This window comes from Triticum urartu, chromosome 7A, assembly GCF_056163025.1.
Source record: "Triticum urartu cultivar PI428250 chromosome 7A, HENAU_Tu73, whole genome shotgun sequence".
Lineage (NCBI taxonomy): Eukaryota > Viridiplantae > Streptophyta > Magnoliopsida > Poales > Poaceae > Triticum > Triticum urartu.
This window is the reverse complement of record NC_141879.1, coordinates 703,981,841-704,000,811: the sequence shown is the minus strand read 5'-3', so window position 1 is coordinate 704,000,811 and position 18,971 is coordinate 703,981,841. Positions and strand designations below refer to the sequence as shown.

The following is an 18,971-nucleotide window of genomic DNA, read 5'->3' as shown; positions in this document are numbered from 1 at the left end:
GTTAAGCTTGCATCGACGTAACCCTTTACGACAAACTCTTTTACCACCTCCATAGTCGAGAAAATTCCTTAGTTCACTAGTTACTAAGGATAACTTTGACCGCTGTCCTGTGATCCGTTCTTGGATCACTCTTGTACCCCTTGACTGACTCATGGCAAGGCACACTTCAGGTGCGGTACACAGCATAGCATACTGTAGAGCCTACGTCTTAAGCATAGGGGACGACCTTCGTCCTTTCTCTCTATTCTGCCATGGTCGAGCTTTAAGTCTTAACTTCATACCTTACAACTCAGGCAAGAACTCCTTCTTTGACTGATCCATCTTGAACACCTTCAAGATCATGTCAAGGTATGTGCTCATTTGAAAGTACCATTAAGCATTTTGATCTATCCTTATAGATCTTGATGCTCAATGTTCAAGTAGCTTAATCCAGGTTTTCCATTGAAAAATACTTTTCAAATAACCCTATATGCTTTCCAGAAATTCTACGTCATTCCTGATCAACAAAATGTCAACAACATATACTCATCAGAAATTCTATAGTGCTCCCACTCACTTCTTTGGAAATACAAGTTTCTCATAAACTTTGTATACACCCAAAATCTTTGATCATATCATCAAAGCATACATTCCAACTCCGAGATGCTTACTCCAGTCCTTAGAAGGATTGCTGGAGCTTTGCATACTTATTAGCACATTTCAGGATTGACAAAACCTTCCGGTTGTATCACATACAACCTTTCCCCAAAAAATCATCGAGGAAACAATGTTTTGACATCCTATCTGCAAAATTTCATAAATGATGCAGTAATTGCTAATTTAAATCCAACAGACTCTTAGCATCGCTACGAGTGAGAAAGTCTCATCGTAGTCAACTCCTTGAACTTGTCGGAAAACATCTTAATGACAAGTCGAGCTTTCTTGATGGTGACATTTACCATCATTGTCCGTCTTCCTTTTAAAATCCATCTGTACTCAACAGCCTTACGACCATCAAGTAGTTCTTCCAAAGTCTACACTTTGTTTTCATACATGGATCCTTCTCTCGGATTATATGGCCTCGAGCCATATATCGGAATCCGGGCCCACCATAGCTTCTCCATAGCTCGTAGGTTCATTGTTGTCTAGCAACATGACTTCCAAGTCAGGATTACGTACCACTCTGAAGTAGTACGCATCCTCGTCATCCCACGAGGTTTGGTAGTGACTTGATCTGAAGTTTCATGATCACTATCATAAGCTTCCACTTCAATTGGTGTAGGTGCCACAGGAACAACTTCCTGTGCCCTGCCACACACTAGTTGAAGAGACGGTTCAATAACCTCATCAAGTCTCCACCATCCTCCCACTCAATTCTTTCGAGAGAAACTTTTCCTCGAGAAAGGACCTGATTCAAGAAACAATCCCTTATTGCTTTCGGATCTGAGATAGGAGGTACACCCAACTGTTTTGGGTGTCCTATGAAGATGCATTTATCTGCTTTGGGTTCGAGTTTATCAGCCTGAAACTTTTTCACATAAGCGTCGCAGCCCCAAACTTTTTAAGAAATGACAGCTTAGGTTTCTCTAAACCATAGTTCATACGGTGTCATCTCATCGGAATTACGTGGTGCCCCTTTTAAAGTGAATGTGGTTGTCTCTAATGCCTAACCCATAAACTATCGCGGTAATTCGATAAGAGACATCATGGTATGCATCATATCCAATAGGGTGCAGTTATGATGTACGGACACACCATCACACTATGGTGTTCCAGGCTGTATCAGTTGTGAAACAATTTCCACAATGTCTTAATTCTGTGCCAAACTCGTAATTCAGATATTTATCTCTATGATCATATCATAGATCTTTTATCCTCTTGTCACGACGATCTTTCAACTTCACCCTGAAATTACTTGAACCTTTCAATAATTCAGACTCGTGATTCATCAAGTAAATATACTCAACATCTACTCAAATCATCTGTGAAGTAATAACATAACGATATCCACTACATGCCTCAGCACTCATTGGACTGCACACATCAAAATGTATTACTTCCAACAAGTTGCTTTCTAGTTCCATTTTACTGAAACCGAGGCTTTCAGTCATCTTGCCCATGTGGTATGATTTGCATGTCTCAAGTGATACAAAATCAAGTGAGTCCAAACGGTCCATTTGCATGGAGTTTCTTCATGCATATACACCAATAGACATGGTTCGCATGTCTCAAACTTTTCAAAAACGAGTGAGCCCAAAGATCCATCAACATGGAGCTTCTTCATGCGTTTTATACCGATATGACTTACGTGGCTGTGCCACAAGTAGGTGGTACTATCATTACTATCTTATATCTTTTGGCACGAACATGTCTATCACTACGATCGAGATTCAATAAACCATATATTTTAGGTGCAAGACCATTGAAGGTATTACTCAAATAAACAGAGTAACCATTATTCTCCTTAAATGAATAACCGTATCGCGATAGACATAATCCAATCATGTCTATGCTCAAGGCAAACACCAAATAATTATTTAGGTTTAACACCAATCTTGATGGTAGAGGGAGCGTGCGATGCTTGATCGTATCAACATTGGAAACACTTCCAACACATACCGTCAGCTCACCTTTAGCTAGTCTCCATTTATTCTGTAGCTTTTATTTCGAGTTACTAACACTTAGCAACCGAACCGGTATCTAATACCCTGGTGCTACTAGGAGTACTAGTAAAGTACACATCAACACAATGTATATCCAACATACTTCTATCGACCTTGCCAGCCTTCTAATCTACCAAGTATCTAGGGTAATTCTGCTCCAGTGGCTGTTCCCCTTATTACAGAAGCACTTAGTCTCGAGTTTGGGTTCAACCTTGGGTTTCTTCACTAGAGCAGCAGCTGAATTGCCGTTTCATGAAGTATCCCTTCTTGCCCTTGCCCTTCTTGAAACTAGTGGTTTCACTAACCATCAACAATTGATGCTCCTTCTTGATTTCTACTTTTGTGGTGTCAAACATCGCGAATATCTCAAGGATCATCATATATGTCCCCGATACATTATAGTTCATCACGAAGCTCTAGCAGCTTGGTGGTAATGACTTCGGAGAAACATCAATATCTCATCTGGAAGATTAACTCCCACTCGATTCAAATGATTGTTGTACTCAGACAATCTGAGCACAAGCTCAACAATTGAGCTTTTCTCCTTAGTTGGTAGGCTAAGAAAATTGTCGGAGGTCTTATACCTCTTGACGTGGGCACGAGCCTGAAATTCCAATTTCAGCCCTCGAAACATCTCATATGTTTCGCGACGTTTCAAAAAACGTCTTCGGTGCCTCAACACTAAACCGTTTAACTGAACTATCACGTAGTTATCAAAATGTGTATGTCAGATGTTCGCAACATCCACAGACAACGTTCGAGGTTCAGCACACTGAGCAGTGCATTAAGGACATAAACCTTCTATGAAGCAATGAGGACAATCCTCAGTTTACGGACCTAGTCCGCATAATTGCTACTATGAACTTTCAACTAAATTTTCTCTAGGAACATAACTAAATAGTAGAACTGAAGCGCGAGCTACGACATAATTTGCAAAATCCTTTTGACTATGTTCAGGATAATTAAGTTCATCTTATGAACTCCCACTCAGATAGACATCCCTCTAGTCATCTAAGTGATTACAAGATCCGAGTCAACTAGGCCGTGTCCGATCATCACGTGAGACGGACTAGTCATCATCGGTGAACATCTTCATGTTGATCGTATCTACCATACGACTCATGCTCGACCTTTCGGTCTCTTGTGTTCCGAGGCCATGTCTGTACATGCTAGGCTCGTCAAGTCAACCTAAGTGTTTCGCGTGTGTAAATCTGGCTTACACCCGTTGTATGTGAACGCCTGAATCAAACACCCGATCATCATGTGGTGCTTTGAAAAAACGAACTGTCGCAACGGTGCACAGTTAGGGGAAACACTTTCTTGAAATTATTATGAGGGATCATCTTATTTACTATCGTCGTTCTAAGCAAATAAGATGTATAAACATGATAAACATCACATGCAATCAAATAGTGACATGATATGGCCAATATCATATTGCTCCTTTTGATCTCCATTTCGGGGCTCCATGATCATCATCGTCACCGGCATGACACCATGATCTCCATCATCATGATCTCCATCATCGTGTCTTCTTGAAGTTGTCACGTCATCTATTACTTCTACTACTACAGCTAACGGTTAGCAATAAAGTAAAGTAATTACATGACGTTTATATTGACACGCAGGTCATAAGTAAATTAAGACAACTCCTATGGCTCCTGCCGGTTGTCATACTCATCGACATGCAAGTCGTGATTCCTATTACAAGAACATGATCAATCTCATACATCACATATATCATTCATCACATCCTTTGGCCATATCACATCACATAGCATACCCTGCAAAAACAAGTTAGACGTCCTCTAATTGTTGTTTGCATGTTTTACGTGGCTGCTATGGGTTTCTAGCAAGAACGTTTCTTACCTACGCAAAACCACAACGTGATATGCCAATTGCTATTTACCCTTCATAAGGACCCTGTTCATCGAATCCGATCCGACTGAAGTGGGAGAGACGGGCACCCGCTAGCCACCTTATGCAACTAGTGCATGTCAGTCGGTGGAACCAGTCTCACGTAAGAGTACGTGTAAGGTCGGTCCGGGCCGCTTCATCCCACGATGCCGCCGAATCAAGATAAGACTAGTAACAGCAAGCATATTGAACAAAATCAACGCCCACAACTACTTTGTGTTCTACTCGTGCATAGAATCTACGCAATAAACCTGGCTCTGATACCACTGTTGGGGAACGTAGCATAAATTCAAAATTTTCCTACGTGTCACCAAGATCAATCTATGGAGTCATCTAGCAACGAGGGAGGAGTGGATCTACATACCCTTGTAGATCGCGCGCGGAAGCGTTCAAGAGAACGGGGTTGATGGAGTCGTACTCGTCGTGATTCAAATCACCGATGATCCTAGCACCGAACGGACGGCACCTCCGCGTTCAACACACGTACTGCCCGGTGACGTCTCCCATGCCTTGATCCAGCAAGGAGAGAGGGAGAGGTTGAGGAAGACTCCATCCAGCAGCAGCATAACGGCGTGGTGGTGGTGGAGGAGCATGGCAATCCTGCAGGGCTTCGCCAAGCACCACGGGAGAGGAGGAGGTGTTGGAGAGGGAGAAGGAGGCAACCAAAGGCCTATCTCAAGTGCCCTCCTTCCCCCACTATATATAGGAGGGCCAAGGGAGGGGCGCCGGCCTAGGAGATCCAATCTCCTAGGGGCGGCGGCCAAGGGAGGTTTCCCTCCCCCCCCCCAAGGCACCTAGGGGGTGCCTTCCACTAGTAGGACTCCTCCTTTAGGGTTTCCCCCACACTAGGCGCATGGGCCCTAGGGGAAAGTGGCACCCCAGCCCACTTTGGGCCGGATCCCTTCCCACTTCAGCCCATGGGACCCTCCGGGATAGGTGGCCCCACCCGGTGGGCCCCCGGGACCCTTCCGGTGGTCCCGGTACAATACCGATGACCCCTAAACTTGTCCCGATGGCCGAAATAGGACTTCCTATATATAAATCTTTACCTCCGGACCATTCCGGAACTCCTCGTGACGTCCGGGATTTCATCCGGGACTCCGAACAACATTTGGTAACCACATACAAACTTCCTTTATAACCCTAGCGTCATCGAACCTTAAGTGTGTAGACCCTACGGGTTCGGGAGACATGCAGACATGACCGAGACGTTCTCCGGTCAATAACCAACAGCGGGATCTGGATACCCATGTTGGCTCCCACATGTTCCACGATGATCTCATCGGATGAACCATGATGTCAAGGACTTAATCAATCCCGTATACAATTCCCTTTGTCTAGCGGTACGATACTTGCCCGAGATTTGATCGTCGGTATCCCGATACCTCGTTCAATCTCGTTACCGGCAAGTCTATTTTACTCGTTCCGTAACACATCATCCCGTGATCAACTCCTTGATCACATTGTGCACATTATGATGATGTCCTACCGAGTGGGCCCAGAGATACCTCTCCGTCACACGGAGTGACAAATCCCAGTCTCGATTCGTGCCAACCCAACAGACACTTTCGAAGATACCTGTAGTGTACCTTTATAGCCACCCAGTTACGTTGTGACGTTTGGCACACCCAAAGCACTCCTACGGTATCCGGGAGTTGCACAATCTCATGGTCTAAGGAAATGATACTTGACTTAGAAAAGCTTTAGCATACGAACTACACGATCTAGTGCTATGCTTAGGATTGGGTCTTGTCCATCACATCATTCTCCTAATGATGTGATCCCGTCATCAACGACATCCAATGTCCATGGTCAGGAAACCGTAACCATCTATTGATCAACGAGCTAGTCAACTAGAGGCTTACTAGGGACATGGTGTTGTCTATGTATCCACACATGTATCTGAGTTTCCTATCAATACAATTCTAGCATGGATAATAAACGATTATCATGAACAAGGAAATATAATAATAATCAATTTATTATTGCCTCTAGGGCATATTTCCAACAAATGGATCGTTTGGACTCACTTGATTTTGAATCACTTGAGACATGCAAATCATACCACATGGGCAAGATGACTGAAAGCCTCGGTTTCAGTAAAATGGAACTAGAAAGCAACTTGTTGGAAGTAATGCATTTTGATGTGTGTAGTCCAATGAGTGCTGAGGCATGTAGTGGATATCGTTATGTTCTTACTTCACAGATGATTTGAGTAGATGTTGAGTATATTTACTTGATGAATCACGAGTCTGAATTATTGAAAGGTTCAAGTAATTTCAGGGTGAAGTTGAAAGATCGTCGTGACAAGAGATCTATGATATGATCATAGAGATGAATATCTGAATTACGAGTTTTGGCACAGAATTAAGACATTGTGGAAATTGTTTCACAACTAATACAGCCTGGAACACCATAGTGTGATGGTGCGTCCGAACATCATAACTGCACCCTATTGGATATGATGCATACCATGATGTCTCTTATTGAATTACCACAATAGTTTTATGGGTTAGGCATTAGAGACAACCACATTCACTTTAAATAGGGCACCACGTAATTCCGATGAGATGACACCGTATGAACTATGGTTTAGAGAAACCTAAGCTGTCATTTCTTAAAAAGTTTGGGGCTGCGACGCTTATGTGAAAATGTTTCAGGCCGATAAGCTCGAACCCAAAGCGGATAAATGCATCTTCATAAGACACCCAAAACAGTTGGGTATACCTCCTATCTCAGATCCAAAAAGCAATAAGGGATTGTTTCTTGAATCAGGTCCTTTCTCGAGGAAATTTTTCTCTCGAAAGAATTGAGTAGGAGGGTGGTGGAGACTTGATGAGGTTATTGAACCATCTCTTCAACTAGTGTGTGGCAGGGCACAGGAAGTCGTTCATGTGGCACCTACACCAATTGAAGTGGAAGCTTATGATAGTGATCAAGAAACTTCAGATCAAGTCACTACCAAACCTCGTGGGATGACAAGGATGCGTACTACTTCAGAGTGGTACGTAGTCCTGTCTTGGAAGTCATGTTGCTTGACAACGATGAACATACGAGCTATGGAGAAGCGATGGTGGGCCCGGATTCCGATAAATGGCTCGAGGCCATAAAATCCGAGAGAGGATCCATGTATGAAAACAAAGTGTAGACTTTGGCGGAACGCTCGATGGTCGTAAGGCTGTTGAGTACAGATGGATTTTAAAAGGAAGACGGACAATGATGGTAAATGTCACCATTAAGAAAGCTCGACTTGTCATTAAGAAGTTTCCCGACAAGTTCAAGGAGTTGACTACGGTGAGACTTTCTCACTCGTAGCGATGCTAAGAGTCTGTTGGAATTATATTAGCGATTACTGCATTATTTATGAAATCTTGCAGATAGGATGTCAAAACATTGTTTCCTCGACGTTTTTTTGAGGAAAGGTTGTATGTGATACAACCGGAAGGTTTTGTTAAATCCTGAAATATGCTAATAAGTATGCAAAGCTCCAGCAATCCTTCTAAGGACTGGAGTAAGCATCTCGGAGTTGGAATGTATGCTTTGATGAGATGATCAAAGATTTTGGTGTATACAAAGTTTATGAGAAACTTGTATTTCCAAAGAAGTGAGTGGGAGCACTATAGAATTTCTGATGACTATATGTTGTCGACATATTGTTGATCAGAAATGACGTAGAATTTCTGGAAAGCGTATAGGGTTATTTGGAAAGTGTTTTTCAATGGAAAGCCTGGATTAAGCTACTTGAACATTGAGCATCAAGATCTATAAGGATAGATCAAAACGCTTAATGGTACTTTCAAATGAGCACATTCCCTGACATGATCATGAAGGTGTTCAAGATGGATCAGTCAAAGAAGGAGTTCTTGCCTCAGTTGTAAGGTATGAAGTTAAGACTTAAAGCTCGACTACGGCAGAATAGAGAGAAAGGACGAAGGTCGTCCCCTATGCTTAAGACATAGGCTCTACAGTATGCTATGCTGTGTACCGCACCTGAAGTATGCCTTGCCATGAGTCAGTCAAGGGGTACAAGAGTAATCCAAGAATGGATCACAGGACAGCGGTCAAAGTTATGCTTAGTAACTAGTGGACTAAGGAATTTTCTCGATTATGGAGGTGGTAAAAGAGTTCGTCGTAAAGGGTTACGCCGATGCAAACTTTGACACTAATCCAGATTATTCGGGTAGTAAACTGGATTCGTAAAGTGGAACAGTTATTTGGAATAGCTCCAAATAGAACGTGGTAGCTACATCTAGGAGATGACATAGAGATTTGTAAAGCACACACGGATTTGAAAGGTTCAGACCCGTTGACTATAACCTCTCTCACAAGCATAACATGATCAAACCCAGAACTCATCGAGTGTTAATCACATGGTAAATGTGAACTAGATTATTGACTCTAGTAAACTCTTTGGGTGTTGGTTACATGGCGATGTGACCTGTGAGTGTTAATCACATGGCGATGTGAACTAGATTATTGACTCTAGTGCAAGTGGGAGACTGTTGGAAATATGCCCTAGAGGCAATAATAAATTAGTTATTATTATATTTCCTTGTTCATGATAATCGTTTATTATCCATGCTATAATTGTATTGATAGGAAACTCAGATACATGTGTGGATACATAGACAACACCATGTCCCTAGTAAGCCTCTAGTTGACTAGCTCGTTGATCAATAGATGGTTACGGTTTCCTGACCATGGACATTGGATATCATTGATAATGGGATCACATCATTAGGAGAATGATGTGATGGACAAGACCCAATCCTAAGCCTAGCACAAAGATCGTGTAGTTCGTATGCTAAAGCTTTTCTAATGTCAAGTATCATTTCCTTAGACCATGAGATTGTGCAACTCCCGGATACCGTAGGAATGCTTTGGGTGTACCAAACGTCACAACGTAACTGGGTGACTATAAAGGTGCACTACAGGTATCTCCGAAAGTGTCTGTTGGGTTGGCACGAATCGAGACTGGGATTTGTCACTCCGTGTAAGCGGAGAGGTATCTCTGGGCCCACTCGGTAGGACATCATCATAATGTGCACAATGTGATCAAGGAGTTGATCACGGGATGATGTGTTACAGAACGAGTAAAGAGACTTGCCGGTAACGAGATTGAACAAGGTATCGGGATACCGACGATCGAATCTCGGGCAAGTATCGTACCGATAGACAAAGGGAATTGTATACGGGATTGATTAAGTCCTTGACATCGTGGTTCATCCGATGAGATCATCGTGGAACATGTGGGAGCCAACATGGGTATCCAGATCCCGCTGTTGGTTATTGATCGAAGAACGTCTCGGTCATGTCTGCATGTCTCCCGAACCAGTAGGGTCTACACACTTAAGGTTCGATGACGCTAGGGTTATAAAGGAAGTTTGTATGTGGTTACCGAATGTTGTTCGGAGTCCTGGATGAGATCCCGGACGTCACGAGGAGTTCCGGAATGGTCCGGAGGTAAAGATTTATATATGGGAAGTCCTGTTTTGGTCACCGGAAGAGTTTCGGGGTTTATCGGTAACGTACCGGGACCACCGAGAGGGTCCCGGGGGTCGACCAAGTGGGTCCACCAACCCCGGAAGCTTGCATGGGCCAAGAGTGGTGAGGGACCAGCCCCTTAGTGGGCTGGTGCGCCTCCCACAAGGCCCAAGGGGCAGCTAGGAGGAAAAAAGGAGGAAACCCTAGGCTTAGATGGGCCTAAGGCCCACCCTAAGGGGCGCCTCCCTCTCTCCCCTCTTGGCCGCCCCTTGTTTCCCATCTAGGGCTGCCGCCCCCCCTAGGGGTGGGAACCCTAGAGGGGGCGCACCCTCCTCCCTCTCCCCTATATATAGTGAGGCCTAGGGCTGCCCATAACACGCGATTCGATCTCTCGTTGGTGCAGCCCTGCATCCCTCTCTTCCTCCTCTTCTGCGGTGCTTGGCGAAGCCCTGCAGGATTGCCACGCTCCTCCATCACCACCACGCCGTTGTGCTGCTGCTGGATGGAGTCTTCCTCAACCTCTCCCTCTCTCCTTGCTGGATCAAGGCATGGGAGACGTCACCGGGCTGTACGTGTGTTGAACGCGGAGGTGCCGTGCGTTCGGCACTTGGTCATCGGTGATTTGGATCACGACGAGTACGACTCCATCAACCCCGTTCACTTGAACGCTTCCGCTAAGCGATCTACAAGGGTATGTAGATGCACTCTCCTTCCCCTCGTTGCTGGTCTCTCCATAGATTGATCTTGGTGACACGTAGGAAAATTTTTGAATTTCTGCTACGTTCCCCAACAAGATATATATCAAATATACTTATGTTCACTTTGCCGTCCTTCTTATCCGCCAATCACTTGGGGTAGTTCCGCTTCTAGTGACCAGTCCCTTTGCAGTAGAAGCACTTAGTCTCAGGCTTAGGACCAGACTTGGGCTTCTTCACTTGAGCAGCAACTTGCTTGCCGTTCTTCTTGAAGTTCCCCTTTTTCCCTTTGCCCTTTTCTTGAAACTAGTGGTCTTGTTAACCATCAATACTTGATGTTTTTCTTGATTTCTACCTTCGTCGATTTCAGCATCACGAAGAGCTTGGGAATTACTTTTGTCATCCCTTGCATATTATAGTTCATCACGAAGTTCTACTAACTTGGTGATGGTGACTAGAGAATTCTGTCAATCACTATTTTATCTGGAAGATTAACTCCCACTTGATTCAAGCGATTGTAGTACCCAGACAATCTGAGCACATGCTCACTAGTTGAGCGATTCTCCTCCATTTTTTAGCTATAGAACTTGTTGGAGACTTCATATCTCTCAACTCGGGTATTTGCTTGAAATATTATCTTCAATTCCTGGAACATCTCATATGGTCCATGACGTTCAAACCGTCTTTGAAGTCCCATTCTAAGATGTTAAGCATGGTGCACTAAACTATCAAGTAGTCATCATATTGAGCTAGCCAAACGTTCATAACGTCTGCATCTGTTCCTGCAATAGGCCCGTCACCTAGCGGTGCATCAAGGACATAATTCTTCTGTGCAGCAATGAGGATAAACCTCAGATCACGGATCCAAACCGCATCATTGCTACTAACATCTTTCAACACAATTTTCTCTAGGAACATATCAAAATAAACATATGAAAGCAACAACGCGAGCTATTGGTCCACAACATAGATATGCTAATACTACCAGGACTAAGTTCATGATAAATTAAAGTTCAATTAATCATATTACTTAAGAACTCCCACTTAGATAGACATCCCTCTAATCCTCTAAGTGATTACGTGATCCAAATCAACTAAACCATGTCCGATCATCACGTGAGATGGAGTAGTTTCATTGGTGAACATCACTATGTTGATCATATCTACTATATGATTCACGCTCGACCTTTCGGTCTCCGTGTTCCGAGGCCATATCTGTATATGCTTGGCTCGTCAAGTATAACCTGAGTATTCCGCGTGTGCAACTGTTTTGCACCCGTTGTATTTGAACGTAGAGCCTATCACACCCGATCATCACGTGGTGTCTCAGCACGAAGAACTTTCGCAACGGTGCATACTCAGGGAGAACACTTCTTGATAATTAGTGAGAGATCATCTTATAATGCTATCGTCAATCAAAGCAAGATAAGATGCATAAAAGATAAACATCACATGCAATCAATATAAGTGATATGATATGGCCATCATCATCTTGTGCTTGTGATCTCCATCTTCAAAGCACCGTCGTGATCACCATCGTCACCGGCGCGACACCTTGATCTCCATCGTAGCATCGTTGTCGTCTTGCCAATCTTATGCTTCTACGACTATCGCTACCGCTTAGTGATAAAGTAAAGCATTACAGCGCGATTGCATTGCATACAATAAAGCGACAACCATATGGCTCCTGCCAGTTGCCGATAACTCGGTTACAAAACATGATCATCTCATACAATAAAATTTAGCATCATGTCTTGACCATATCACATCACAACATGCCCTGCAAAAACAAGTTAGACGTCCTCTACTTTGTTGTTGCAAGTTTTACGTGGCTGCTACGGGCTTAAGCAAGAACCAATCTTACCTACGCATCAAAACCACAACGATAGTTTGTCAAGTTGGTGCTGTTTTAACCTTCGCAAGGACCGGGCGTAGCCACACTCGATTCAACTAAAGTTGGAGAAACTGTCACCCGCAAGTCACCTCTGTGCAAAGCACGTCGGGAGAACCGGTCTCGCGTAAGCGTACGCGTAATGTTGGTCCGGGCCGCTTCGTCCAACAATACCGCCGAACCAAAGTATGACATGCTGGTAAGCAGTATGACTTATATCGCCCACAACTCACTTGTGTTCTACTCGTGCATATAACATCAACATATAAAACCTAGGCTCGGATGCCACTGTTGGGGAACGTAGTAATTTCAAAAAAATTCCTACGCACACGCAAGATCATGGTGATGCATAGCAACGAGAAGGGGAGAGTGTGATCTACGTACCCTTGTAGATCGACAACGGAAGCGTTTGGTTGATGTAGTCGTACGTCTCCACGGTTCGACCGATCAAGCACCGAAACTACGGCACCTCCGAGTTCTAGCACACGTTCAGCTCGATGACGATCCCCGGGCTCCGATCCAGCAAAGCGTCGGGGAGGAGTTCCGTCAGCACGACGGCGTGGTGACGATCTTGATGTTCTACCGTCGCAGGGCTTCGCCTAAGCACCGCTACAATATGACCGAGGTGGAATATGGTGGAGGGGGGCACCGCACACGGCTAAGGAACGATCATGAAGATCAACTTGTGTGTCTATGGGGTGCCCCCTGCCCCTGTATATAAAGGATGGAGGAGGAGGAGGCTGGCCAAGGCTTGGTGCGGCCAGGATGTGGAGTTCTACTAGGACTCCAAGTCCTAGTAGGAGTCCACCAAGAGGGGAGGAAGGGAGAAGGAAGTGGAGAAGAAGGAAAGGTGGCCGGCCCCCTTTTCCCTAGTCCAATTCGGACAAGATGGGAGGGGGGGCGCAGCAGCCCCTTGGCCCTTTCTCCTCTTCCCACTAAAGCCCATCAAGGCCCATTGCTTCTCCCGTAACTACCCGATACTCCAAAAAATACCCGAATCACTCGGAACCTTTCCGATGTCCGAATATAGTCGTCCAATATATCGATCTTTACGTCTCGACCATTTCGAGACTCCTCGTCATGTCCCCGATCTCATCCGGGACTCCAAACTCCTTCGGTACATCAAAACTCATAAACTCATAATATAACTGTCATCGAAACCTTAAGCGTGCGGACCCTACGGGTTCGAGAACGATGTAGACATGACCGAGACATGTCTCCGGTCAATAACCAATAGCGGGACCTGGATGCCCATATTGGCTCCTACATATTCTACGAAGATCTTTATCGGTCAGACCGCATAACAACATACGTTGTTCCCTTTGTCATCGGTATGTTACTTGCCAGAGATTCGATCGTCGGTATCCAATACCTAGTTCAATCTCGTTACCGGCAAGTCTCTTTACTCGTTCTGTAATACATCATCCCGCAACTGACTCATTAGTTGCATTGCTTGCAAGGCTTAAATGATGTGCATTACCGAGAGGGCCCAGAGATACCTCTCCGACAATCGGAGTGACAAATCCTAATCTCGAAATACGCCAACCCAACATGTACCTTTGGAGACACCTGTAGAGCTCCTTTATAATCACCCAGTTACGTTGTGACGTTTGGTAGCACACAAAGTGTTCCTCTGGCAAACGGGAGTTGCATAATCTCATAGTCATAGGAACATGTATAAGTCATGAAGAAAGCAATAGCAACATACTAAACGATCGGGTGCTAAGCTAATGGAATGGGTCATGTCAATCAGATCATTCACCTAATGATGTGATCCCGTTAATCAAATAACTCTTTGTTCATGGTTAGGAAACATAGCCATATTTGATTAACGAGCTATAATAGTGACACTCTGTTTGTCTATGTATTCACACATGTATTATGTTTCCGGTTAATACAATTCTAGCATGAATAATAAACATTTATCATGATATAAGGAAATAAATAATAACTTTATTATTATTGCCTCTAGGGCATATTTCCTTCAGGGGGAACCCCAGCGCCGCCAGCATGCGAACCCACTGGCCCAAGCACCTCATGCGCGGCGGCGGCGCCATCACCACGCACGACCACCAACCTCACCGCCGGCCGAAGCCAACGGGCCAGATCGGTCGAGCCCGCCACGGCCAGATCTGAAACCTCGGGACGCCGTCACATCGAGGCAGCCCATCACCTGCGAGAGGTCGAGGACGCCGCGCCGAGCAGCCGCCACGCCGGCCGGAGACGCCGAGGACGAGACTCCCACAACCACGGGCTCACGCCGGCGACCTAGGCCGCCGAGCGCGCGGAGATCCCCGCCGCCACCGTCCTCCGGCGCGGGCTTCGCCCGGCGGACTCATCCGGCGGCGGCGGGAGGGGGGCGTGATGTAGAGGGGGGCGGCAGCGGCGTACCTAGGGTTCCCCCGAGCCGCCCTGGGGACGACGCGGGGGTCGGGCGTTCTGTTTGGGCTTCCATCCATATAGCTTTAGCTTTTAAGCTGGTCTTATTTTATGAGGTCATAAATTCAGTGTTCACCGCAACAGTTCTAGAAGTAGAAAAAGAGAACCTCTGCTTTCATGATCCGTGTATGACTGCTTAAGTTCAAGAACTTCTGGTGTCTTGTTGAATTTGAAGTTGCACTAATGCGCTATCTTAAGTTTTTGTGCTTATCGCCCTGTAGAAGAAAGCAAAGCCCTTACATTTTCCATGTAGCCACATTTATTTTCCTTGACTGAAAATTAATGGCGCCTTCTTACTGCTACATTTGTGCAATGTCCTTGTTATACTGCTCTATCCATCCATGTATGATCTCAACTTCCTGTCTCCTTTGTTCTACAAGCCAGTCTGGATCATCCTTGGTTGCAGATCTGAGGTCCAAATGATGGGCCCCTGAACATCACCACCACAAAAGAAGTAGTCATGCATAAGTAAGTTTCAGAATACTTTTGACCTTGGATATTTTCTGCAACTTCACGTTTACCTTTCTCTGTGACAAGAGCAATGATGCTGGATGATATGTTCTTGAGCACCCTGATAGCAGTTTGAGAGGAGTACTATTAATATTTTTGACTGTGGTAAAATTGCTACCTAAATGGTTGAAACTATCAACATGAATAGATCAGATGGTGAGAAATCTTTTACTCCTACCCGCCTCCACTCCACGGGTCTCGCATTCCGTTGGAGAAGATGATGTTGCTCCCAAACCTCTTGAGAACCTTGTCAATTTTCTGCAGTGGGTCGTGCAATGCAGTACCAGGTGAGCACACATGCCACCTAAAGAGATGCTGCTACTGATATGTAAACACTGAAAATCTGAAGACCAAAAACTTACATGGCCACCATATTGAGTAGTGATCCAGTGCATCCTTGGACGAACTCCGTAGAACATGAAGCAGCCCTCGGACCTCTTCTCAGGCATGAAGCTGGACGGTGGGAACATGCTCTCGTTCGACACTGTCATCGGCATGAACATCTCGGTGCAGGCCTGCAAAAGAGTTTGTTTCAGAAAACACATATATGATCTTCTCAGGCTTCATTTGTTATCAGTACACCACATTCACATGTATGTGAGTCAGGCTTGTACCTGCCAGCCCCAGCCATGGAGGCCATGAGGGTCATCACCACCCTCCACCTCGAAGCACTTCTGGTCGCCTGTGTAATTGTAGTATAGGCTCGCCGCAGCAAAAGCTTCGTCGATGACGTCTGCTCCCGCGGGGAAAGTATCAATGATCTTGCACATCTGCAGAAATGTCAGGAGAATTACATGCTCAGCAGAAAAGAATAAAAACAGGTCCTCAGACTCAGTTTGGTAGCTCTGAAACCCATGTTTCTCTCCTCATTTATGATTCATTTGATGTAGTAATGCAGTCGAGAGTAAGGGTTGTAAATTAGGTTACAAGTGGCAAACCTCCTTCACAGGATAAGCAGGCAGATTCATCATGAAATTGGCTGGGGTTGGATAGTCCACCATGGCAGTGGTGGTGAATGCTGCCCTTAGCCACAATCCCAGACGAGAAACGGAATGCACTGTCCTAAAATACATGAGATAGAGCAATGTCACCAACCTAAGTCATCGTTGTCGATTCGCCCAAAGTATGATGTCCATATATCCTTCGTTGACAAGATGAGATTTGCATGTCCAAAACAATTATCAGTTGGACAAATCTTACTTGCAGGTCCTGAAGGTTTTGCTGAGCTCCAAGAGCCCTGTCTCGTTTGATCCCTTCTCATCTAGCACATCCCAAACTGCCTTGATGACACTGAAGCAATTCAGGCTCTCAGACTGCAAAATTAGTTGGATGTTACAAACTTAGAATAAGCTGATTAAACACATTTATCTTTTTGGAAATTAACTTGACTTGGGACAGCTACTAATCAAGCATCAATCAGCCAAAGATGTCACTAGCAAGTGACTCATCATTCCCTTCCCTTGTTATATCTTGTCTCTGCCGTATTAGTAATAGTTGTGTCATCGGGCATCATCAACTTGCATATCTTTGGACAAGTGAGGACCTTATTTGCGACCGCCTATTGATAGCCCTTCTGCGCGGTTGAGCGTTGCAATCAGGCTAATCCAAAAATGAACCATTAGCCGTGGTGAACTCATTAAGGTAAGTCATCACCTAGACATCCACATCATTAGCCATTTCAATCACGCACTTAAATTCCATGCATTCTCTTCTTGGAAGATTCCAAACAAACGTATCTGTTAAGTTACATCCTCATGAAGAAAAGGGCCACCACCAATTCATAATTCACAACTGAAAACCACTAATGTGCCGCTAGGGTACTGATAACACGACAACAAGTGAAATCCAGTACTAATAGTAATTCAGAGCCGACACGGTGACAACAAGTGAAATTCGGTATCCAGAGCAGAGCATGTTGATCTGCCATGCGTTATCATCACCAATAATTTGACCAGTGACACTGGGCCATCCATCCAGAAATTATTTGACCTACTTTTGAGGAAGTTAAAGCACGATGATGTTATGCAGTAGTAGTGATTAATTCCCATTATTACCTTGAAGTCTTGCGAGACGGTGTCGTCGAAGCTAGACCACGGGGTGATATCGTCAAACTGTAGGATCGGAGCTGAGGATGCCAGTGCTCCTATGGCGACACGGGGATACTTGAGCCTGAACCATGAAGCCAGCACTAGAAACAACAGGCATAAAGTCATTTATTGTACTTTATTTTTGGAAGATCCATCCACACTGACAACATTATTAGTGTAGATTAGCTCATCCTAATTTTCTCTCAAATAAAATCGCACGCATGGATATAATTGGCAATATGGGGGGACGTGTCGGTGATGGACATACTGCCGCCATAGGAGCCACCGAAGACGACGACAGGAGCGTCGACGGCGGAGAGGTTCTGCTTGAGGCTGGTGATGAGGATGGCGAAGTCGGCGAGCGCCTGCGTGGATGTCAGGTAGCCCAGCGTGTCGGCGGACTTGTACGAGTCGTTTCCGAACGGCTTGGACTCCCCGTAGTACCGATGCTGCACACAAATTTCAAACAAGTTAGTACTATTATACTAGTTGAACAAGTTTGCAGTTAGTACTAATTAGCATTTTTCTTTTTTCGCGAATATATAAAGCTTGCGTATCTTTTCATTATGAGAGGAAAAATAGAGTGCAATACTATGGATGCTAATTAGCATGACAACAACAAAATTTAAACAAGTGATTGCTATGGATGCTTAAACAACAGCAAAAATGGTGTCTTGTCTCGAGAGAATCAATAGGACAACCAAATTTTGGACGAGGGCGCGTGCGGTCACCGACGATATCAGCCATGGCAGAGGATGTGGCCAAAAGGGTACCTCGATGAAGACGAGGAGGGCGCCGAAGTCGGGCGCGATGTCGAACATGAAGCCGGTATTGGTGGCGAACCACTCGATGTCGCCCTCGTTGCCGGTGTACACGAACAGCGGGCCGGCGGTGGGTTCCCGCCGCCAGAAGGTGTCGTTGAGGAGGTACTTCTGGGAGAAGACGTGGGAGGAGTTGGGCGTGAAGGTGAAGTGGTCCAACTCCTGCGGGAAGTAGTGCGCCGTGTACGGCTTCGCGGAGGCCGTGGCGGCGGTGGTGCACCTGCCGCTCGAGCTTGCCGCCCGGTGCTGCTGCAGAGGAGCGAGTCCAGCAAGGAAAGGGGGAGGCTGGCTGGGAAGCTTGGAGGAGGTCGCTGCTGCTGCCAGTGGTGCAGGCGCGAGCGCCATGAAGAAGAGGAGGAGCAGCGCCGGGACGACGAAGAAGAGCGAGGAGGAGGCCGCCATTTTTGCCCGTCACTAGAGCTCTCACTCCTGGTCGCTTATGTCAGTCCTCGTGTCGTGTGGGGTTTGTGGGAAACGTCGTACCC

At 45.3% G+C, this 18,971-nt stretch overlaps 1 protein-coding gene across 1 annotated transcript; it reads right to left on the bottom strand.

Moving 5' to 3' along the window:
• Positions 1–15,197: 15,197 nt before the first annotated feature.
• Positions 15,198–18,971, bottom strand: LOC125518080 (uncharacterized). The gene is made up of 10 exons (XM_048683025.2): positions 18,439–18,971; positions 17,934–18,114; positions 17,633–17,766; positions 16,779–16,891; positions 16,517–16,640; positions 16,193–16,348; positions 15,941–16,093; positions 15,757–15,836; positions 15,590–15,639; positions 15,198–15,498 (listed from the first exon to the last, which is right to left on the bottom strand). The coding sequence occupies exons 1-10, from the start codon at positions 18,886–18,888 to the stop codon at positions 15,368–15,370; spliced, it is 1,572 nt and encodes a 523-aa protein (XP_048538982.2). The 5' UTR covers positions 18,889–18,971; the 3' UTR covers positions 15,198–15,367.

Coding starts and splice junctions, on each gene's coding strand:
- LOC125518080 (XM_048683025.2), bottom strand. CDS start 18,888: ATGGCGGCCTCCTCCTCGCTCTTCTTCGTCGTCCCGGCGCTGCTCCTC. Junction 17,767..17,933: donor CGGTGGCTCCTATGGCGGCA/GTATGTCCATCA, acceptor TGTTGTTTCTAG/TGCTGGCTTCATGGTTCAGG. Junction 15,837..15,940: donor CTACTCAATATGGTGGCCAT/GTAAGTTTTTGG, acceptor GACCCACTGCAG/AAAATTGACAAGGTTCTCAA.